The following is a 23,554-nucleotide window of genomic DNA, read 5'->3' as shown; positions in this document are numbered from 1 at the left end:
AGGAAGAGCTAAGGTCAGAGTGCTGTGCCCTCGTTATGGCCAGAATGCCGGCCCTAGGTTAAGCATGCAGGTATAGAAACAAATCAGCGGTCTTGGTGTAGTTTTGAAGAGATGATACCTGTGGCTTGAAGGCATCACTTTAGCCAGGCAGAAAGCTTGGAGGGAAGGCAAGGCAGACATATCTGACTGCAATAAAATGAAAATTTAAGTTTTGGTTTGCAAAAAGAAACCAAAAGCAAAGCTGATGCACAAATAATAGATTGGGAAAATTATTTGCAGTTCTCACAACGAACAGAGGGTCAGATAGCTCTTACAAGTTGAGGAGAAAGATAGATGAGCCCTTCTTTGAGAAAGGTGGAAGGAAGCTGAGAATCTGAATAGGCCATCCCACCTGCTCACACTTGTGGTACACCCAGGCTTGGTAGGTAAAGGGTAGGAGGCTGCATGTGTAGTGGCCTTGCTTAGATACTGGGACACGGGACAGTGGCAGCCACAGCTGCTGGTGGTGCCAGTGGTGTTGGCCAAGGGAGCTCCTACCCCTAACTGGGGATGTGAGTGTGGCATTATTTTGACATCAATTTAGTGGAGTCTGCTGAACTGAAAACTATGCCTGTCCTTTGTCCCCAGCACTACCCTCTGTGGGGCCCAGCCCATGGTATCCCTGGTTCCTGTAGCTTGTTTACAAGGCACAAAGCAGGAACCAGAGAGTTCCCATGCTTGGGGTGAGGTATTGCCATACCTTGGGCATCGAGCAGCCACTGAAACCATTTGGGGGAGTAGGAGTCTCTGCAGCACACCACTCAGTAAGAAAGCAAAATGCAGGTGCAGCCCCGGTGGTGCAGCGGTTTAGCGCTGCCTGCAGCCCGGGGTGTGATCCTGGAGACCCAGGATCGAGTCCCACATCGGGCTTCCTTCATGGAGCCTCCTTCTCCCTCTGCCTCTCTCTTCGCTCTCTCTGAATGAATAAATAAATAAATCTTAAAAAAAAAAAAAAAAAAAAAGAAAGCAAAATGCAGATAAGTGTGTGGTGAAGCAGATGCTGTCCACCATTATGTTTAAGCGTGACCATTTGAAAATGAGGGGTATGTTGTGTGTGCGTTGCAGGCTGTCAGCACTGGGGACAGCAGCTGCTCCACATAGGGAGTCCTCCTGGAGGACCCAGTAGGACATTTATAGGTGGGGACCAGTGGAGGGAAAGATGGCAGAATCGATCATGGCCACAGAGGCATGGGACAGGGTGCAGTAAGGGAAGGTGGCGGTGGCTAGAGCTAGAGTGGGAGAGGTGGCCCTGACCGCCATGGAGGGGAGTGCCCCATGTATACATAGCCTCGTGGCTCCTGCCCAAGGGTCCAGGGTGCTGTGCCACCAGGCCCTTGCCCCCTGACTGCTCATGGCATCGTGCCCCCCAGGTGACCTAGCTGTCATTGTACATGACATGTCTGTTTTGTAGGCTTGTGAGTGGTAACTCCATTGAAGAGAAGCTGTTGAAAAATGGAACCAAAGACTTGATCCGGGAAGTAGCTGCTCAGGGCAATGACTACTCCATGGCGTTCCTGACACAGGTACTTGTCAATGGTGTGCAGTCCTCAAGGTTGCTGTGTGGTGATGGGGATGGGGGTGGGTAAAGGGGCCACGCAGTTTAATGCACGCAGATGAGGAGTGGCTTGGTGGTTTCCCTGGTGTTGCAGTTTGATGGTCAGGTCAGCACTGACCTGTTTCTGGCTAGACACTGATGTGCATTTTGTGTGCAGCGGACCATCCAGGAGCTGTTTGAGGTGTGCTCTCCAACAGATGACGCCGGCTTTCCAGTGAAGGCAGAGGAATTTGTGGTCCTTTCTCAAGAGCCTTCTGCCACAGAAATCATTGCACCCAAAATTGCAAGACCTTTCATTGAGGTGAGGACAGATTGCTGGCCCTGGAGGTCATAGAGGATTTGCCACACCTGCTATAGGTCCTGAGCTCCCTGCTTGCTGTGCAGGCCCCTATTGCTCCACCCTGGCACACCCCTCCTGCCTGCTTTCATTCTGTTACGGGCATTCTCGTCTGGACAAGCAGGTAAAGGAGCAGTGGAAAGTCCGGGGGCCCCAGGCACCTGCTGCCCAGTTCAGCAGTCATCCCTGTCTTCATTGGTTCTTCCTGAGCCCCACTGCCTCCCCTGAGCCATAGCTGGCAACTAGCGGTTTGGAGTGCCTCGTCTGTCCTATGACCTACTTTGCCCACCCTGCCCTACCCTGCCCGTCCCCATGGTTCACCGTCTCAGCTCCTGTCAGAGAGGAGCCCTGTGGGCAGCCCCGATGGTGCAGCGGTTTAGCGCCGCCTGCAGCCCAGGGCGTGATCCTGGAGACCCTGGATCAAGTCCCACGTCAGGCTCCCTGCATGGAGCCTGCTTCTCCCTCTGCCTGTGTCTCTGCCTCTCTCTCTCTGTGTCTCTCATGAATAAATAAATAAAATCTTTAAAAAAAAAAAAAAAAAAGAGAGGAGCCCTGTGTGTGAGTGTAAAATGCACGCCCAATTCTGAGAACAGTACAAAGGAGAACATAAATGATCTTGTTAATATTTTATGTTGGTTACTTGTTGAAATAATGATTGGATATATTGGGTTAAATAAAATACTGCCTTTTATACTTTATAACACGTGAGAGATGTTGGAGTACTCACATGGCTTGTGTGCTGCTCCTTTTGGGTAGTGCTGCTGTGTAGACACACTGTAGACCCACTCTTGGGGAGTGGCCTAGCTGCAGCTCCCCCCAGGACTTCCCCCTTCACTTTGGCCCACCTCACAGGGTTGCCCCCTCCTTCCCCTCCTTCCTGGGTGTCGGTTTCTGGGCTCTTGGCTGTGGAGGGACCCTCATGTTCTGGGCCTCTTCCCATGCCCTTGCCCATGGTAGAAGGCTTCCCTGGCTCCCCTGCAGTGCTGCTCACCCCCTTCCCTGTCCTCACACTCTTGTTGAAGAGGACTTGCCTGTAGCCTTGGCTGTTTTAAAAGTTCTCATTTGGTGGAACAGTAATAAATGTGTATGATAAAACTTTCAAGAATTTATAATGAAGAGCAAGTGTCCCACACCAGACCCTCCTTCTCTGCTAGGGACCACCCGTTAATGTGGGTCCTCATGCCTCCTTCCAGAAGTTTCCTGTGTATGATGTCCCCGGTCCCCCCCCCCCCCCCCCCACACACAGAGATACCTTATGGTTCTTTCTGCATCTGGAGGGACAGATACATCAGCCCCATTCTTTTAAAGACGTATGCATAATGGGCAGCCTGGGTGGCTCAGCGGTTTAGCGCTGCCTTCAGTCCAGGGCATGATCCTGGAGACCCAGGATCGAGTTCCACGTCAGGCTCCCTGCATGGAGCCTGCTTCTCCCTCTACCTGTGTCTCTGCGTCTCTCTCTCTTTCTCTCTGTGTGTCTCTCTCATGAATAAATAAATAAATAATCTTTAAAAAAAAGACATATGCGTGAGGTTAAAAAAAAAAAAGCACCTAAAAGAAAGTGGATTCTCTCTCAGAAACAAATGATTTCACCATTGCAAGTCTTGCATGTGTCCTAGGAGAGAAATGAGAGGTGGGAGGGCATTTGCATGAGAAATGCATTGTTCTGTGTGCAGTTGTCTCAGGGATGTGTGTACCACACAGAGCAGCACATAGGTGCTGTGAAGTGTAGGCATGTTGTTGGCAGGAAAGACCTAGCGTCGAATGGAAGATGTATCTCCCCCACCCCCCACCATTAAGCTTCCATCCCAGTAAGAGGAGGTCTAAAAACCAGCAAGGGAGTAGAACACGGACTCTCCTGCAGAGCGTGGGCGATGTCCAGTGGGGAGGTGCTATGGGCAGAGGGACAGTACAGGTGGCAGAGGATTAGGAGGGAGTGAGGGGTGAGGGTAGTGGGGCCTGGCCACATTTTAAAAAATATCCCTCTTGGGCAGCCCCGGTGGCGCAGCGGTTTAACACCGCCTGCAGCTCAGGGCGTGATCCTGGAGACCCGGGATCGAGTCCTGCGTCGGGCTCTCTGCATGGGGCCTGCTTCTCCCTCTGCCTGTGTCTCTGCCTCTCATTTTCTCTCTGTGTCTCTATGAATAAATAAATAAAAAGTCTAAAAAAAAAAGATAGCCCTCTGGCTCTGTGCTGAGTCTAAATTGTGGGGGCTGGAGCAGAGACCAGCAGTAGGGGTGCAGTTGCGTGGCAGCAGCATGGCCAGGTGAGAGCAGGAGAGACTGGAGAGGTCTTTTGAAGGTGAAGTGAATGTGGGAGCCTGAGGGCAGTGCTGGCCAGCAGTGCCCTGAGGATCGGGTCTCAGGATTACTTCCAGATGCCCAAGTAACCCGGGAGTCTCCAGCAGGAGCGATGCTCTTCAGAAGACCCGTGCAGGAAGATGGCTTTTTTTTTAAAGTTTTTTGAAGCATGAGAGCCTCCTGAGAAGTACACGTCCTAGAGAATCAGCATGAGAGGGCACTATAGGAAACCCCTTCCCCCCCGACCGAAACCGCCTGCCTTCCTTACCACTCCTGCCCCTGAGGGCTGCTCCTGTGCCTCCTGACCACATGGCTGCCTGTGAGGATCTGGCTTCTGGTTCAGGGTCATGGTGCTTCTCATGGCAGTACAACACTATACTCTGTGTGGTGTTGTAATTTCTTTATTGGGCCACAGTCTGTGTTTTGAGCCATGTGTCTCTGAATATTTTGTGTGTCTCTTGGCAGATGCATGTGTGTATCTGCTAACCCCCCCCCCCCCCTTTTTTTCTCTCTCTCTCTGCTAACTTTTAGGCAGCACACCTTGGGGTGGGACCCCTGCATCATCGTTGAGCGTGTGTGTGATGGGCAGGGCTGTCAGGCAGTTTTGTGAACTGTTCGAACCAGCATGGTGGTAGATGTGGGCCATGTCTCTGGTTTAATTTGCCCATTGCTCCACCCATGAATTTGTGCACCTCCACGTGTTCCCTGGCAGAGTAGGTACTTTCTTGTGAAGTGTTTGCTCATGTCTTTCCCCCCTTTTTTGGTTACCTGGGCTGTTTATTTTTCTCAGTTGTTGGCATTCCTTCTGTGTTCTGGGTGCATGGTGTAGAAAACCTCCCTGCATTTTGCAGTCTGCCAGTGAGCAGGAACTCTGGGTCCTGAATCCCCCCAGCAGCCCATCTTTATCACAGTTGCTGCTCATGTTCTGCTCAAAAGACATTCTCCTGACTCTGGGTGGTCAGGACATCCTCCTTCGTTTTCTTCTGGGTGCTTCAGTGTTTAACTTTGTCCTGAGACATGCGGTCAGTGTGGAAGAATTTATAGTGTATAGTGTGAGGTCAGGTTACATCTTAAGCTGCAGGTTTTGCCAAATCGCCAAGAAAGAGAGGTTGCACAGCTCCTAACTGATACCTGGTAACCAGAAACCATTAGTTCGCCTGATGTGTGAAGGTGCACCCCTGCAGTACACGTGCCTATCAGGCAGGAGCTCCTGGCTGTTGGGAAGGCGCCTCCTTCCTTTCTCTGGTGTTTCCTGATCTGTTGTCCACAGGTTTGGTTCTGGCTCCTAGGGCTCTGGGTCGTTTGTCTTCTGTGAATGCTGTGGACTGTGGCCCCTGTCTCATGCACTATGAAGAGTTGTTCTCCTCTGTCAGAGCCGTGGCCGTGGGGCATGTTGGGTGTAAGGTTGAATGGGATGTCCTGTCCCTTTCTATTCTTGGGGTCAGGTGACACGTGACTTTTGCCTGGAGTTTGGTGTCCAGTGAGGCTGGGAGCCACTCCCACGCCTTCTCTGTCACCCTTAGGGCTTTGTTCTTCATATCCAAGTGGGTCTCAGATGCGCGAGAGCATGTCCACGGGGAGGCTCTATGTGCAGTGAATGGAGGCGTCTCCCTGGCTTTATGTGGGGTGACTCCTTTTCAAAACCCCATAATTTAAAACTATGAAAGTAACATAAATCTGTTATTTCTTTAGGCCCTCAAGAGCATTGAGTATCTGGAAGAAGATGCCCAGAAACCTGAGGAGGAAGCTGTGCCAGGGTCACCCGGCACCAACAGCCCGAGGTGGAGTGAAGAGCCATCTCAGCTGGAGGAGTTAGCTGACTTCATGGAACAGGTTTGAGAGCTTTCTCTTCTGCGCTTCAGCTTAATTTTTTTCCAGATACCTCGGTATTTTAAATTTGACTCTTCCATGAAATTTTCCTTGGTCTCTTTGAGTAAAAATAATCATTCTTTTGATTCAAGTGTTGGGGGGTTATATGGGGACTTAACCTTTGTTAATTTGCTGTTAACCCTGTTCAAAACAATGATTTTTGGAACAGCTTACACCTATTGAGAAATATGCTCTGAATTACCTGGAATTATTCCACACGCCAACTGGCCCAGAGAAAGAGGGCAGCAGCGAGGTAAGGGTAGACTTCTGGTTTGCGTAGCACGTGAGGGCCTCAGCCTTCAGATTCACATTTGGCCTGAAGTAAATGTGACTTGTGTGGAATTAAAGGAATAAAAAGCAACCCACCAGTGTAGAAACAAATTAAAAATGAAGTCTAGAGAAACCCTAGGGAACGATTCTCATTCAATTGGGCACAGCTTGGTGCTTGATGGAGGGATATGTGTTGGAGGAGGGAAGGGGTCCAGAGCCCGTAGCTTGGACAGGGTGGAGCTGGGGTGTGGGGTGCTGGGCCTGCTGTAGCCATATCTCAGAGCCCCTCTCTGTGGTCTTCCCACCAGGATGCCGTGTTGACCGCTGTGAGGGAGTGGGAGGCCCAGAACGTGAGGGCCCTGCAAGAGCGGGAGGCACGGGCGCTGCAGGAGCAAGAGCAGGAGCAGCTTCTCACCTATACGAGGGAGGATGCCTACAATGTGGTATGCGGGGCTCAGGATCCAATGCGTTTCTGAGAGATGAAGCCCATCTCCATGTCTGGCAGCCCGTTGTCTGATGCTTGACCCTTGGTTGGACATTTCTGGTTACACATAGGCTTTTCCCCAAATGTGGTTGTTAAAACGTGTCATAGGTGCTTTGAAGACCTACTAAGCATGCAGGTAAATAGTTGGTGGCTTGTAGTGTTCGTCTGAGATTGTGACACTGAAACGTGGCCCCTTCCCTGCAGGAATACGTCTGTGAAGGCGCCGATGGGCAAGTAGAAGTCATGCCAGTGAGTGCCCGTCTCCCTGTGTGTTGGGGTGGCTGCATTCCCCCATTCATACAACTCATGGCTCTCCTTTGTCCCCACAGCTCTGGACGCCGCCCACACCCCCCCAGGATGACAACGACATCTATGTGGACCCGGTCCTGTGTCTCACGTATGAGAGCACTCCCATCCCAGAGTCCAAGCTGCCTCCCGTGTACGTGAGGAAGGAACGCAGGCGGCACCGCACGGACCCCTCAGGTGCACACCCCATCGCCAGGCTTCCATGTCTGCTTGCTTTGCACTTGCGGGCTGTTAAGGAACCTTTACACTTACAGTCCTGCTTGGTGTACAAGCAAGAGAGTGGGTTTATCTCTACAGAGGCTCCTTAGCGACAGGCGTCTTCCGTCGTCCTTCTTGTTCCCGTTTCCTCTGTGAAGGCACTGTCTTCTCGTTAGCTACATCACTGAGAAAGGCTCTCTGTCCAGTTGCAGGCAGGAAGAAGAAGCAGCGCCACGGGGAGCCAGTTGTCCCTCCTCGCTCACTGTTTGACCGTGCGACACCTGGCATGTTGAAAATGCGACGGGAAGGGAAAGAGCAGAAGAAGAACATTCTGTTGAAGCAACAAACACAGTTTGCCAAGCCTTTGCCAACTTTTGCCAAGCCAACAGCTGAGTCGGGCCCAGATAATCCCGAGTGGCTCATCAGCGAGGACTGGGCACTGCTGCAGGTGAGCACAGCCCGCAGTCCACGTCCCGTCCTCTCCTGTCCATGTCCTTTGGCTGTAGTCCTTGGGAGCGCGCGTGCACCTGCTGATGCAGTTCTCTGACCTATGGTGCCTGAAACCTGGTCCTGCAGGCTGTGAAGCAGCTCCTGGAACTGCCCCTGAATCTCACGATTGTGTCCCCGGCCCACACGCCCAACTGGGACCTTGTCAGTGACGTCGTCAACTCCTGCAGCCGCATCTACCGCTCTTCCAAGCAGTGCCGGAGCCGCTACGAGAACGTGCTCATTCCGAGGGAAGAGGGGAAGGTGAGGGCAGACCCCCTTCCACTCGCACATCAGCGGAACTCCAGCCCCTAGGCTGAGTGAAAGCTGGCGAGGCAGGAGGCCCGTGTGGCACCTGGCATGCCTGGAAAATTCTGTGTGCCATGTGGAGGCTCCATGCCACCCAAGGGCTCGGTCCTACCTTCATTTCTTTCCTCTTTCTTTTCTCTTTTGAGAAGGCATGAGGTGAATGAAAGAGCCTTTGTTTGGCTCCATTGGCTTATTTGAAGATAAGTTTGTTTATGCCTCCTATGCCTTTGCTGCTGGTCTCCCGCCAGGAGCCCCAGCCATGGGACTGGTCTGGACCCTGGTCCCGGCTGACTGTGTGCCTTGTACATGCTCTGCAGACAGAGGCTGGGTACTCCGTGTCTTTCCCAGGAAGCCCATGGTGGCAGTGGCTGCCCCCACCCCCACCCCCCAAGAGAGCCAGCACTGCTGGCGAGTGCATCTGCCCTGCACTTTCCACCTTTCCACCTGCATACCTCTTGTTGTTTTGAGCCAAGAGGGTCTCTTTCTGTTTCTCCGTCTGCTGGCTTTGCCACTTCCCCTTCTTGTCAATCGCCCATCCACCTGCACTCTGGAGAGTGTCCAAAGTCTGAGCACAGAAGGGGCGCCCATGTGGCATGCTGCCAGCCTTGACAAGGGTCCCGTGCCTGCGAGTCGTGGTCCTACCCACTACGTGTGACAGCACGGGGCAGATGCGGCAGAGGCACACATGGGACCCTGACGCAGTATGGAAACCATTGTTTCTACCATCGTTTCTGTTTTCATTTTCCTGAAAACATTTGCCTTAAAGCCTTTGTTTGCTTTTTGTTTAAGAACAAAAAAAGCAGGTATTCCTTAACAATACTATGTGTGGTACCTTCACCACCAAGACATCATGAGGTCTTATGTTTGATCTGTCTTGTGTTGGAAGCACTTCTAATGACGGCCATAATGTTAACATGGAAAAGCATAAAGCTGAAGCTCTGTTTTTCTGTTTTATAGCTCACATGAGAAGTTGATCTAGAAAAAAAGGCAAAAATGCGTTTATTGGATGTGACGGTGACATTGTGAATAAATTGGCAAGCACCTGTGCAGAGGGCCATTTGATGAAGTTCAGAACCAGCCAGGAGGGGAAGCTGGTGCCCGCAGACATGTGCTGGCAGCAGTGTGTTGGGTGGGGCAGGGCAGGAGCCCCCTTACAGCCTGCCACAACCTGGGCTTGCTGTTGGGTGTTCGTGTTACGTACCTGATCTTATTCTTGCTCTACCTTTTCTCCCTTGTTTTTCTGTGGCACGGGAATGCTCACAGACGTGGACTCATTTTCAGGACCCTCCCATGCTGATCTTGTGGTCCTGAGTTTCCTCTGGTGTGGCTCTTCTAGATGTAAAGCTTCAATTAGCACAGAGGACACGTATGCATGGCTCTCCCGTGAGCGGTTCTTACTTTGTGTCGCAGTCTCCATCCTGTTCACTATGTACAGGTACAGGGTGATCAGAGCCTGTAGACACAGGGGAGGGTCCCTGGGAGCCCTATGGCCCGGTCCTGACTTGGTTGCTTACAAGTGTGCTGGCTTTACACAAGCTGTGTAACGAGACTGGAGTTTTCGCTCTGGCATCGGGTTGTTCTGAAGTTCTGTGGGACAATGAGGTGTCTTGGGAGCTAGCAGTGCTTGTTTTGACTGTAGGATTTATGCTGGAGAGATTACCAGGAATAGGTGATGCTGTGAATGAATGCCCCCAAGAGCAGATTCACATACCAGCTGGCACCTCTCCTCTTCCCTGTGCACTGCAACAGAGGCTTGCAGGGAGGGCAGCCACTCGGTCTCATTTGCTGTGTGACCTTGGGCACTTGGCCTAGCGGTCATTTTTCTCTGCAAAGGTAGAGAGCGTCCTCCTGCTCTGGGTGATTGTGGAGCTTGCGTGAGGGGACGTGTGGAGAGGAATGGCGTTTGCAGGCAGTGGGTGGTCAGGTGGTATGCTCACGTCTGTGTTGAAGGTTGTGAAGGAGGAACTCTGTTTAACCTGGGAGATTCCAAGTCAGGTCTCCAGATCAGCCACCATCTATCTGATGCACTGCCATTGGTTTTGTCTCAGAGTAAGAACAACCGACCCCTGCGCACAGGACAGCTGTACGCCCAGGACGAGAATGCCACGCACACGCAGCTGTACACAAGCCACTTTGACCTGATGAAGATGACGGCCGGCAAGAGAAGTCCCCCCATCAAGCCTCTGTATGCTTCCCGTGTCCTTACCGCCCCTCCCCTGTGATGAGCTGGTGTGGGGACACTGGCTTGCACAGCGTGTTGGTGATCCCTCCTTCTTCAGCAGGTGTTTCTTGTTGGGTAACTCTTGTCTCCTTTTTTGTGTGGCAGGCTTGGCATGAATCCCTTTCAGAAAAACCCCAAGCACGCCTCCGTGTTGGCAGAAAGGTATTTCTGTATTTTCTACTGGATGAAATAATCTCATTTTAGTGTTTTATTAAACCCTGTGGAGTCAGTAAATCATTCAAACGGTGTGTCCAGGCAGCAGCTAGGGATAGTGGTGTGGCCAGCTGGGAGCTGGCAAATGTGCACATGGCATTCCCATGATGAGGGTCTGTCCCTGCCTACAGGCTTCGGGGGACACTGGTGGATGTGACTTGGCCGTGGGAGAGGCTCTTCCTTTCTTGGCCGTGCTTGCGTCTAATTTGGCACATGTCTTTTGATTCTGCCTTTAAAATATATCCAGCATAGAGATGAGAGTAATTGTTTTGAAGCTGAACAAAAGAGAGAAAAGGACCGACGAAAGGATGGGCAGGGAAATGTGTGGGTGTGGGTGAGCAGGTATGGCAGGGCAACCTAGAAGCCAAGTGCCAGGTATCAGGGTGTTCTCTGCACACTCCCTGTGCTTTCCAGATGTCTCTTTTACAATGAGGTGGTAGGAAGCACATGTCTAGTTAAAGCCCAGGTGCTAGCTAGTCTGGCTCAGGCCTTTGTGGTTGCCCAGATGAGTGTCTGCCATACACCAAGGGTTCTCACCTTACCTGTTCTCAGTGTGGCCACCAGCTGGGCACTTCTTTGCCAAGACCCCTGACAGACTCTCCTAGCTGCTCCTGAGGCCTGGCCTCCATCAGATGCTCCTTACCTCATGGCTGTGACCTGCTGCTCACGCCTAGGGCAGTCTTCCTGGACTCGAGCCCAGGACCCCCTTACACGTTATCTTCTATACAGTCGCATCGTGGCCCTGTGTTTTCCTTCACAGGATGAACCATCTTCACATTCTCTACTTGAGTTGTGGTGTTTGTGTGCCTGTGGATGTAGGGCTTCTGAATCTGGAAGCAAAGAGCAGGCGTTCTGTGTACATTTGTGGACTAAATTAGCAGATTGTTTCATGCAGCTGACATTTATGGACAAGGTGTGTGCCTAGCTCTGTGCTGGGCCAAGCCGTTCAGTGGCGAGCAGGACACGTTTTTGTCCTCGTATTGGTGAGATGCAAACTCAGAGCAGTCTTACAGGGGTTGAGGATCCATCCTGCAGGTGATTGGAATAGCCCAGCAGGACCGAGGGTGAGGGAAGCCTGGGGGGAGGAGACCAGGGGGTGTTCCTCCTGAATGTCACCCCAACACGAGGCGATATTGGGTTGGCTGTCATGGTATGCAGTGCGTGGGGTCAAAGGAGGGCTACAAGGCAGGTCCATGGGATACGCACAAGAGGGCCCAGGGTGACGCCTCCAGGGCAAGAAGCAGGCAAGCAGGGCGAGTGCCCTGGGCACCTCAGTGGGAATAGGTCCAGTGCGAAGCCCAGCTGGTTGGTTGGAGACCATGAGGTGAGCACAGGCCTACAGTGTCTTGGGGGCTCAGGTGGGTGTCTGTGTTTGGCTCAGATCAGAGGGATGTGGGCCGGTGGACAGGACCAAAGGTTGACAGGGTGAGGTGAGAGGAGAACTCAACACCTGGCCCACAGCTGGGTGGGGACTCGGCCTTCCACAGGATCTGGAGGTGTTAGCCACAGGGGTGCATCTGTAAGGAGTCAGGGCAGGCCATGTGCCAAGGAAGAGGAAGTGATGCCGTGTGACCTGGCTGGGGCGCCTTGCAGAGGGTGGGTTTCCCTTGTCAGTGGAGATAGTTGGACCCTACTTGAAGCTGGCAGACTGGGGAAGCATAGCATGGCTTTAGCTTTGCCAGGTGTAATAAAGAGGGGTGGGAGAAGGCCTGGATATTCACGTGAGAGTGGGATTGTGATGGAGTATCTGAGCAGACCTACGTGGTTGAGGTCAGAGAATGGGTAAGAAGTCACTGAGCCAGCTGGGGTGAGTGACAGGGTGGGAGGGGCTGACATGCAGGGGGAACAGACAGATGTTTCCCCGCCTGGGCCCTGCAGAGTAGGGGTGGGGGAAGCTAGGAAATGGGGAAGGCATGCACAAAGTTTTAAGCAAAGCCAAGCTCTCTGTGGCAGAGGGAGTCAAAGAGGTGGAGAGGTCATAGTACTTGAGTGGAAGAGACCCCTGGAGCAAGGGTTCTGTGAGATGGTGGGGAGGCCTGTGGGACCTCCCCCTCCCTGGGCTTTGCTGGTCAGTCTCTGTGCCTGGGGAGCGGGGTGTCATGGGAGATTGGGAGTGTTCATGCAGCCTGGGCCCTGACCTCAGTTTTCATGGACACATGGGCTTCTGGCAGGCCAGAGTGGGACCTGGGGACACAGGCTATGGACAGCTCCTCGGAGGAGGGCTGATGCTCCATTGGGAAGAGAGGGGAGGCCTAACCTGAAGTAGGGCCGCAGTTTGGTAGGCTGGGTTGGAGGGGCAGGCAGTTCACCGTGAGGTGCACTCGCACACATTTCCGGGGCACCTGATATCCACATAGTACCGTGTGTTACTGTGGTGGCCCAGGTCTGTTTTCTGGAAGGTTCTGTGTCAAAAGGGAATGGGAGACATGGTCTTAGATGACCCATGCAGCTTTTTTTCTTTTGTGAGGGAGCTTGATTGGAGCTGCCTCCTACCACCTGGCAGCTTGGGAGGCAAGAGCTTTGGGTTTCTCGAGTGTTCGTCTTCCTTAGACTGTGTCCATTTATTTTCTGTTTCTGCTGTTGTCTTTCAGCGGGATCAACTACGACAAACCACTGCCTCCCATTCAGGTTGCATCTCTCCGAGCAGAGCGAATTGCCAAAGAGAAAAAGGTGTAGGCGCTAGGGCCTCCTGGACGTGGCTGGGGTGGTGGGCGTGGTGGGCTTGTCCCCATAGCCCCTCTCCTCTCTGCTTCTGTAGGCGCTGGCCGATCAGCAGAAGGCGCAGCAGCCACCCGTGGCACAGCCCCCACCACCCCCACCACAGCCGCAGCCCCCGCCACCCCAGCAGCCTCCCCCACCTCTGCCCCAGTCTCAGGCGGCAGGCAGCCAGCAGCCTGCAGGACCGCCAGCCGTCCAACCGCAGGCCCAGGCGCAGCCCCAGGCGCAGCCCACACAGCCCCCACCGAAGGTGCCTCCCGCGATCACAACAGTGGGCAGCGCCGCTGTGCTGGTAAGAAGGTGCCTCTCCTGGCCGCGGACACCTGCGGGGACACGGGTGGGAGGGTTTGTTCAGACGCCAGTATGTCTTCCTCAGAGACCACAGAAGGCCAAGACTTTCCCTGGTGGGGGAGTGAGTGAGCAAAGGGGCGCCCTCACCTGCTTTGGCTGCTCTAGGCAGGCCAGGTTAGTTAGTGGAGGTTTGGGAGGTGGAGGGACCCAGGAAGTTTGGAGTTAGGTGGGATTTGTGAGATGTCAGTGTCAACGTCACCCTGCAGAGGTGCAGAGCTGATACTGCAGAGGTGCAGAGCTGATACTGTTTGTGCCAACATGCAAGCTTTCCTTCTGACTCTTGCACTCGCGTGTGCATACATCTTTAGTGCCCATCAGAGAAGATGGGTTAAAAACACACAGGAAAGGGGAAGAAAGGCAGACTCGTGATCTCATGCAGCCTGTGCTGCGGCTGTCATGCCCCGGTATACTCCCTTGCTCTGTGTGCCCATGTCTGTGTGACACGGATGTCGCAGTCACCTGTGGGGAGGATGCCTGGGACTGCATGGGGAAACCCTGCTGCCTGGCACTGCCAGCCAGGTGTGGGAGTGGTCCAGCCTTGTTTATGGTTCTTTTGGCCATGGTGGGTGGGATTGCTGCGTCAGCCTGGGCAGTTTAGCTCTTTGGTCAGAAAGCACGCTCCCTCAGCCCCAGCTCCCATGGCCTGTGAGTGGAGTGGTGGGTGGTTAGGGAGGGACTCTGTGCGGGGCCTCCTGGCCCTGGGCTGCGGCCTGAGTGATGGTAGTCCATCAGTAGAGAGCCTCAGCAGTAAGACCAGAGGCCCCAAGCTTGGGGGGCAGGGGTGGGGTCATGAGGGCAGGTGAGGCCAGAGCTCTGTGACTAAGGGACAGAACTGGCATGGGGCATGGGGGCAGGGAATGGTGGGGGGCCCGTGTGGCCGTGTAGTCAGGCAGGAGTGTGGACATGATTCTGACGAAGTGGAAACATTTGGAGGTTTTGTGAAGGGGAGAGCTTGTGCTCCAATTCAAATGCTTTTCTCTTTCCAGCAGGCCGGAGCCATTAAAACATCTGTCACGGGGACAAGCATGCCAACGGGTAAGAAGCCTGGGATGCCCCCATCAGAAATCAGTGTTTTCCTGTGCTCCTGCCTCACAGGTCTCTCCCTGCAGGCACAGTGAGCGGAAATGTCATCGTCAACACCATCGCTGGGGTCCCTGCTGCCACCTTCCAGTCCATTAACAAGCGCCTTGCTTCGCCTGTGGCACCAGGAGCCTTGACTGTGAGTCATCCCTGCCCCTGGGCACTTTCAGTAGCCTGCGTGACCTAGGACCCAATTGTTTTCTAATTTAAAAAATTTTTCTTAAGTAATCTCAACACCCAACATGGGGCTCAAACTCATGATCAAGAGTCATATGCTCTTCCAACGGAGCCTCCTGGGTACCCAGGAAGTTGTTTGCTTTGTAGAGAAATATCCCAGCAATGCAGGAAGTACTGACACAGCTTGAATTTCCTAAGATAATGTGAACATTCAGGGGTTTAGGAAATGGCTCACATGGTGCTCTTGCTAAGGGAGTGTGTGGTATGGAAATCCCTACCTACAGCGATTCTAGGAGGAGAAAGGCAGGGTTGAGGGTGTACTGCTGACTCTACTGCTAGGATTCCTCATGTACCACGTGACAGGTTTACTCTTGGGAGATATGGGGGTGCAGAGATGGGCGCTCTTTGGGAAACTGGACCGGAGGAGGGCATGGTACCACACCAGGTGCCATCGCATGATTGTCAGAGTGTGTAGGGGCCAGGTGGAGCACAAGAGGGATGGTCCAGACCTATGTGTGGGAAGCAGGGAGGTGTCAAACCTGGGCATCAGGACAGCCCTGTCAGACCCTCTGAGCACAGAACCAGCGGAAACCTTGCACTCATCCACAGATGCAGCCCATGTCCTTGCCTCCAGTGCTTCACTATAAACAGCAGAAATAAACAACTGAGATTGAAGAGATTAAATTTGTGTCTCCTTTTTCAGGTTAGGTACACATCCAAGGGCAACATGTGCCCTGCCTGAGCACTGTTCTGATAAGTAGAAGGGTGGCCCTGTCGGGTTCTGAAAAGTGTCTTTTCTGTAAAGTTCAGTTGTTGTAGTAATCCAGACAGGGTGGCCTTGGCAAAGGGACAGACATAGCTCCATAGAATAGGATACAAGGCCCAGAAATAAACCCCCATGTATGTAGTCAACTGATTTTCATTAAGAGTGCCAAAGGGATACAAGGAGAAAGGGTAGTCTTTCCAATAAGTGGTACTGGAAGAGCTGCGTAGCTATGTGCAAGACCAGGAGCCGGGGCCTGTAGCCTACGCTAGGTATGAAAAGTCCATCAAGATGGATCATTGACCTAAGTGTAAAATACAAAATGATAAGACTTTTTGATGAAAATCACAGGACAACATCTTTGCTCCCTTAGTTTAGGCAGAGATGTCCTAGGATCCCAAAGCCTGTGAATCATGAAAGAAAAATTAAGTGGTCATCATCAAAAATCAGTGACACATGTTGTTTGAAAAATATGAAGACAGTGGAGAGTATGGGAAATATTTGTAGGACACATGATAAAGGACAAGTTTGCAGATTAAATGAGGATTCTTCAGTAATATGAAAATACACTGTAATGTTCTCATTCTTTGGGGAATATAAATAATAGTGAAAGGGAACATAAGGGAAGGGAGAAGAAATGTGTGGGAAATATCAGAAAGGGAGACAGAACATAAAGACTCCTAACTCTGGGAAACGAACTAGGGGTGGTGGAAGGGGAGGAGGGCGGGGGGTTGGGGTTACTGGGTGATGGGCACTGAGGGGGGCACTTGACGGGATGAGCACTGGGTGTTATTCTGTATGCTGGCAAACTGAACACCAATAAAAATTATTTTATTAAAAAAAAGAAATAAAGGGAGACAGAACATAAAGACTCCTAACTCTGGGAAACGAACTAAGTGTGGTGGAAGGGGAGGAGGGCAGGGGGTGGGGGTGAATGGGTGGCGGGCACTGAGGGGGGCACTTGACGGGATGAGCACTGGGTGTTATTCTGTATGTTGGTAAATTGAACACCAATAAAAAATTAATTTATTAAAAAAAAGAAAATACACTGTAAAACATGGATAAAGATTTAAGTGGTTATCTCACCAAAGAAGCAACAGGGATAGCAAACAAATGTGAAGAGATCTTCAACATATTAGCATCAGGGGAGTCGTGGGAAAACCACAGTGAGATAGGACCTTGGGGGGCTCAGTCAGGAGAGCGTCCGACTATTGTTCCAGCGCAGGTCGTGAACTCAATCATGGGATTGGGCTGTGTGCTGGGCATGGCACCTGATTATGATCCCTTCCCTTTCCCTCTGCGCCTGCCCCCAGTGAAAAACTAACCACAGTGAAATGCCACCACACATCTCTGGGCTTTAGAAACAAAAACCTGGCTGTAGCAAACACTGGCAATGAAGCAACCTGACTGGAGCCCACAGTCAGCACACAGAATATTAGCATCAAGTGGGAAATTGGCCACTTCTGATAAAATGAAACGTACACTTACTGTACAACATAGCACTTCCACACCTAGATTTTCCCTCAGGGAAGTAAAAACATACATCTGCACGAAAAAACCTGAGCATGAGTGTGTACAGTAGCTTGATTTATAATTATACTTTATTTATAATTATACTTACTAAAAAAGAGTAAGTATAATTAGTAAGAAAGAAACCCAGACGGGCAGCCCCAGTGGCGCAGTGGTTTAGCGCCGCCTGCAGCCTGGGGTGTGATCCTGGAGACCCGGGATCGAGTCCCACATCGGGCTCCCTGCATGGAGCCTGCTTCTCCCTCTGCCTGTGTCTCTGCCTCTCTCTCCGCTCTCTCTGAATGAATAAATAAATAAATCTTAAAAAAAAAAAGAAAAGAAACCCAGACAGCCTCTGGTGGATACATGGGCACTATCTAGGACTACCCAACGATACAAGAGAGTGAGCTGCTGGGCCAGACAATGAGGTGGGCGACTCTAAAACACATTTTACTGTGAGGACAGTTTCAAAAAACCTCGTATGCTTCATGATTCCATTTAACGTGAAAAAGGCAAAATCATAGAGACAGGAAACAGAATATGTTCTGTGTCTGGATTGTGGTGGCTACCATAGGTTCGTATACCTGGAGTGGGTAAATTGTACTGTATGTAAATTATACTTCAATAAATCTTGCTTAAAAAAATTAGAATATTCTCTAAGTAACACAACATGTATTAAAAGTTTTTCTAGAGTGTGGCTTAGATTTATTTTATTTATTTTTCTTTAACCTTTGCAATAAACCACTTGTGATTCAGCCATCTTAATAAATAACAAAGGCTATTAGGTAGGCATGTGGCGTTAAAACCATTCTCTGTGACCAATACCATTCCCCATATGAGAGTGCAATGCTCAAGTCATTGCACTTCATGTTTTATTTTGAATAAGACCTAATGCTATGTGTGGTATTTTTGGAAGATAAAGTAGTTCATCCATGATGTATTTTTTGAGTAGATCTTACAAACAATATACTCTTCCTTGTGATATAGGAATAGAAATTGGAGTCAGACACATGGCATGCTTTCCTAGGGCTCTTCTAGTCCTGGAGCTGGACCATGAAGGGTACAGATGACAGGGTGGGCCTTCTGGGCTCCCAAGAGCAGGACAGTGTCATCCACACACATGGCTCTTCAGCCCAGAAAGGTGTGTGGTGTGTTCAAGGCACATCAAGTAGGTCTGTTTAAAGGGGGCACAAACAAATGTATTAACAGAGAAGCAGTGGCTCCTGCACCCACTGGGAGGCTCTGCATGGCTGTGTGTGCTTGGCACCATGAGTGGTCATAGAGTTTGGATATCTGGCTAAAGAATACGAATTTTGTTCACTAGGCAGCTGGGAGCCCTTGATAGTCTCTGAGCAGAGATGTGACAGGTGTGTAGTAGACGGGATTCGGGCAGAATAGGGCAGAGTAAAAACCACTTTGGAAGTCCAGGAATGGATTTCTGTTTATGGTAATAAAGTGAAGTGAGTTATTTATACTATTCTCTAAATGAAACAAACTAAAATTGGATAGAAACATGTTTATTAATCTTTTTAAAAATTTTAAGGAGCTGACAAAAATTATTAAGGCAAAATCTAAGAGAAGAAAGCCAGAATAATAGTGCAGTGAGGCAGGGTCTGATGCAGAGCACATTTTACCTTGTGGGACAGGCGACTCTAGCTGGCCCATTCCAGGGGAGAGACAGAAGGGAGGTGCTAAGCCAGGAGTCGGAGCCTGAGCCCTTGGGGCAGGGCTGGAGCAGAAGTAAACCCCGCCTGCCCTCCACCCTGCCGTTAGCAGAGGGTCTGGACAGGCTGGATGGGACAAGCCTGCAGAGCTGCAGCCCTGCAGAGCTGCAGCCACACACCAGCCTTCTGTCAGTTTGCAGCTAGAGCAGACGTGGCATTCAAAGGGTGCCCACACCCCTTGCAGCCTGTGAAGTGGACCTGGGTGGGCGGTGTTCCAGGGTAGGTGGCCAGAGCAGGTGCAGGTGCTCTGGAGCAACTTGCCTTCTCTCTAGATTCCCTAGAACCTCTGCAGGTGATTCTCCAATGTAGTGAGTGGCACGTGGTAGAAAATAACCAAGCACAGGAGGAAAGAGTGACTCCAGTGGAAGCAACAGACGGTGGGCAGACATTCCCACCTGAGATAGTGGAGACTGTGGGCATCGATTGCAAAAGAGCTGTGCTTGCTTGCTTGCCCTTTTTTTTTTTTTTTTTTTTTTTTTTTTAAGTAGGCTTCATGCCAAGTGTGGAGCCCAATGCAAGGCTCAAACTCATGACCCCGAGACCAGGAGCCGCACACTCCTCTGACAGCGCCAGGGGCCGTTCTGGTTTCTTGTCTCTAGCTTCACTTACTGTAAGAATGCATCATGTAACACGCGCAACATACGAAGTATGTGTTCATAAGGCCTCCAGTTAAGGTTTTGGGGTGTCAAAAAACTTATATGTGGATTTTCAACTGTGCAGAGGGCTTGGCACCTGTTACCCCCACAGTGTTCAAGGATTGACTATAGAGGACTTCTGGAAATGAAAAGTATGGTTATCAGAATTGGGGGAAAAAACTCTGGTAATGGGCTGTGTTTATACACCATTGAGAAGAGAATGAGTGAACCAGGGATAAGTCAGGAGATGCCATCCTGAATGCAGTGCAGGGTGACAGCAAGGGCTGCACAGAAGGGTGCATGTGAGGCCGCAGAAGGCCAGCTCAGAGTTCAGTTGGGGAGGAGGGCGGCCAAAGGCAGTATAGAAGATGTGAGAGTTTTCCAGAACTGAGCAGTGACACTGAGCAGTGTATATAGAAATTCCCACTAAGCCTGACCCAGGACGGTGGAAAGGAGCCCACGCCTGCACAGTGTGGACAGCAGAGAGGATCCAGAGCAGCCAGAGACACAGCAGCCTCCTCCTCAGAGCCTCTGCAATGACATCTGTGTGCTAATGAAAGAAAGTCACACCTGACCCCGGTACTCTGCCTCTTTTGAAAACACCGAAAGAGCACAGAGCTAGCAGCAGGTGGGTCTGTACTAGAGGACAAGCTCGAGGCAGAGGGAGTAAGCGCATGGACAGTCAAGGTGGAGACTGATCTCACAGCAGCCGAAACTCCCTGCAGGGCTGATAGAACCAGTGTGCTACACAGGAACAGTGGTCTGTAGTGAGCCAAGGCCCAAGGTGCTGAGATGCTCTGAACTCTTCTTGTTCAGGAAAAATGTGAGACTGTTGATGTGACTTTGGCAAGTACTCATGGTATAATTTTTTTAATCTGAGAGAGAGCATGCGCGAGAGCTTCAGTGTGGGGGAGGGGCAGAGGAAGAGGGAGAAGCAGACTCCCTGCTGAGCAGGGAGCCCTACGACGCAGAGGCTGATCCCAGGACCCTGAGATCATGACATGAGCCACCCAGGTGGTATAATTTTTAGGTGAGTCACCAAAAGAATAAAAAGTGTAACTTCCAAACTTTGGGAGGGAAAAGTGGGAGGAGGAAAAAAATGCTGTGAATGAAGGCAGGAAAGGAGATTGAAGACACATGGAGCCAGGTGGGTTGAATAGGAAACACAGATTGTGATATTGGAGTTAACTAAACACAGGAGTAGGGACATGTGGAAGGGCTAGGAGTGAGCTGCACGGTCTGGAAGAATGTCCTGACCGCCCAAACTGAGGGGCCAGCAGAGGCAAGTGCCATGTTTGTTTGTTTGTTTGTTTTAAGTGCCATGTTCATGGGCAGTCTCAGAGGTGGAATCAGTGGGGTCTGTCCAGTTTGTGGTGGGACTGGTGTGGCTGTGGCTCCAAGGATCAGTGTGGGGCACAGGAGGCAGCAGGGCTGCTCAAAAGAAGCCTTAAGTGGGAGAAAGGGCAGTGGGAAAGGGGCAGTGGTGGAGAGCAAGACCTTACACTGTGTGTTTGGGGAAGTGAGCACAGGCATCTGGAGGATAGTCAGAACCTCACAATGTTCCTGGGGACCAGACTCTTTCAAGTGACAACAGAGGGACAGGGCAGCCTTTTAGAATGGGAATAGGAGTGTTGCCATCTGAAACGGTTTTTCTGTGGTGACTGACGCACTTTGAAGCTCAAGGCACAGGTGCAGCGTACTCCATCATTCATTCAGTTTGTGAAAGCACTGAGCTCTGGAGAGTGCTTCCTTTTCCTCAGGTTTAGAGATGGGTGTCCTCTTGTGTTCTCTAGTATACATGGAAGCCTTGAAGGATAGCGTGGAGTGACCTGACGGCTTCCCTGTTGCTTCTTGCAGACCTCTGGAGGCTCTGCTCCTGCCCAGGTAGTCCACACCCAGCCTCGAGCGGTTGGCTCCCCGGCCACAGCCACATCCGACCTTGTGTCGCTGGCACCAACCCAGGGTGTTCGAGCAGTTACTTCTGTGACAGCCTCAGCTGTGGTCACTACCAGCCTGACTCCAGTACAGACTCCGACCCGGTCTTTGGTGACTCAGGTGTCGCAAGGTAAGGGCAGGTGGGATTTTCCTGTGTGACCCGTCTTAATGTTTGAACTGGTGAGGACACGAGCATGCATCTGTTGTGGGAGAAGGGGCAGGCCATGTGCGTGCGCCGAGTAACATAGCACCCTCTCCCAGCCACAGGAGTGCAGCTGCCTGGGAAGGCCATCACACCTGCACACTTCCAGCTTCTCCGGCAGCAGCAGCAGCAGCCCCCACCGCCACCGCCCTCTCAGGTGCAGGTCCCGCAGATTCAGGGCCAGGCCCCGTCACCGGCACAGATCAAAGCTGTCGGCAAGTTGACCCCGGTGAGTATCTTGTAGGAAACCACACACTCACTGCCCGAGGCCTCATGTGTCACCTAGTTGGAAGTATATTTTGCACAGGTCTGCTGTTGTCTTTGTGGGAAGTGTGCTTGTATTGTCCCTAAAAATGGCTTTCCACGCAGTGCCACTTCATGGTCACGTGGCCTATTGACCGCGCTCTGGAGACTTGTCTTTCTGCTTGCTGTCTGGTGCTCTGGGCAGCAGTTCAGGCTCCCGAGAAGTAGAAGGCAGCCTGGTTCCATTCCCAGCTGGAGAACATGCTGGTGGGAAATGACAGTCTCAGAGATGAAGTGTTGCATACTTGGTTTCTTCATGTGTAGTTCATTTGCAGTGCTGAGTACAGACAGTCCTGATTGTTGCCACCCTCTGCACAACCTGTGCAGCTATGTATGTAAATGAATTCATTTTGAAAGGAAATACTGTATTCCTGCCAACATGGAGAAGTATTCTTGCTTGGTATGGAAAGTGAGTGGACAAACATATGTAGACATGAGATAGTATTGTAGAGCTCCATCTAGTTGCCAGGCCTGCCACAGTAAGTACCTGACCTTGGGCCTACTCCTTCTCCATTACAGAGGGGACAAGGGGGCGTGCTGGAGGGCTGTGAGGGCATGTAGGCCCTGAGCTGAGACTTGACTAGTGAGGCCCTGGGATATGCGCCAGAGGAAGGAAATGCAACCAAGTAAACCATTCACCTCCTCCGTTGCACCAGCCACATTTCAAGGGTGCAGTGGCCATGTGTGGCTGTGGCTAGCATATTGTACAGGCCAGATCTAGAACATGCCTGTCACTGTGGAAGTCTGGGAGACAGCGCTGAATTTTAAAGTTACTGGCCCAGCACCTCCCCCCCCCCCGCCCCCCCCACACACACATGTATGGCCTGTCCTCCCCTTCCTGCTTCTCCCCAGGATATGAGAGCTGGCTCGTGCCCTTGCATGCCCTCCTTCAGCTGCCAGAGCCCCACTTAGCCGCTTGTTTGCCTGTGCCTGGATTCTCCACTCTGCCCTCTCCTCAATTTCAGAGTCCTTACTGTTTTCAGCATGTCGAGAGAGATCTGGTAGTCATGAACTACCCAGTAGTTTTCTAAAAAGAAAATTGATTCCTTGAAATATTTTTGAGCTATTTTGACATCTTTATGTTTTCACTTCTTTTAAAGACAGATTTTTTTTTTTTTTTTTTTTAATTCATGAGAGACACAGAGAGAGAGGAAGAGACAGGCAGAGGAAGACGCAGGCTCCATGCAGGGAGCCCGATGCGGGACTCGATCCCAGGACTCCGGGATCACACCCCGAGCTGAAGGCAGATGCTCAACCACTGAGCCACCCAGGTGTCTCAAGACATGAGATTTATTTATCAACTAAGTATTCATTTGGAAACGAATAGAATAAAAAGTTGAGAACTGATACACATCTTATAATAAATTTCAAAAATTCAGGAAGGACCATGATTTTAAGACTTTCTAAAATTTTATAGTACTACAGACTTAAATCAACTTGTTTGTAAGTGAGAAAAACTGAGAAATTTTGCTATGAATTTACTGACCTGTCAGAATCACCATTTCTGGTTATCATCAGTGATATGCTAGTTTTTAATAAAGGAACATTTGAAAATGTCAGAAAGCTTCTGGAG

At 51.2% G+C, this 23,554-nt stretch overlaps 1 protein-coding gene across 19 annotated transcripts in view; it reads left to right on the top strand.

Annotated features, from left to right (window-relative positions):
• Positions 1 to 23,554, top strand: part of EP400 (E1A binding protein p400) — a 102,870-nt gene that overhangs the window by 66,652 nt on the left and 12,664 nt on the right. For 14 of the 19 annotated variants that reach the window (XM_072802076.1, XM_072802079.1, XM_072802065.1 and 11 more), the window contains 17 exons: positions 1,451 to 1,562; positions 1,752 to 1,895; positions 5,921 to 6,061; positions 6,267 to 6,350; positions 6,676 to 6,810; positions 7,056 to 7,100; positions 7,181 to 7,334; positions 7,562 to 7,803; positions 7,932 to 8,105; positions 10,199 to 10,335; positions 10,477 to 10,533; positions 13,176 to 13,254; positions 13,343 to 13,594; positions 14,640 to 14,688; positions 14,763 to 14,872; positions 21,399 to 21,606; positions 21,738 to 21,907. In XM_072802076.1, the coding sequence (XP_072658177.1) occupies positions 1,451 to 1,562; positions 1,752 to 1,895; positions 5,921 to 6,061; positions 6,267 to 6,350; positions 6,676 to 6,810; positions 7,056 to 7,100; positions 7,181 to 7,334; positions 7,562 to 7,803; positions 7,932 to 8,105; positions 10,199 to 10,335; positions 10,477 to 10,533; positions 13,176 to 13,254; positions 13,343 to 13,594; positions 14,640 to 14,688; positions 14,763 to 14,872; positions 21,399 to 21,606; positions 21,738 to 21,907 (2,293 nt within the window). The remainder of the gene's footprint in view (positions 1 to 1,450; positions 1,563 to 1,751; positions 1,896 to 5,920; positions 6,062 to 6,266; positions 6,351 to 6,675; positions 6,811 to 7,055; positions 7,101 to 7,180; positions 7,335 to 7,561; positions 7,804 to 7,931; positions 8,106 to 10,198; positions 10,336 to 10,476; positions 10,534 to 13,175; positions 13,255 to 13,342; positions 13,595 to 14,639; positions 14,689 to 14,762; positions 14,873 to 21,398; positions 21,607 to 21,737; positions 21,908 to 23,554) is intronic. The other 5 variants (XM_072802082.1, XM_072802083.1, XM_072802072.1 and 2 more) reach the window with 2 other exon arrangements.

The sequence above is a fragment of the Canis lupus genome, chromosome 27 (assembly GCF_048164855.1).
Source record: "Canis lupus baileyi chromosome 27, mCanLup2.hap1, whole genome shotgun sequence".
NCBI lineage: Eukaryota > Metazoa > Chordata > Mammalia > Carnivora > Canidae > Canis > Canis lupus.
This window is presented reverse-complemented; position numbering and strand designations above follow the sequence as displayed.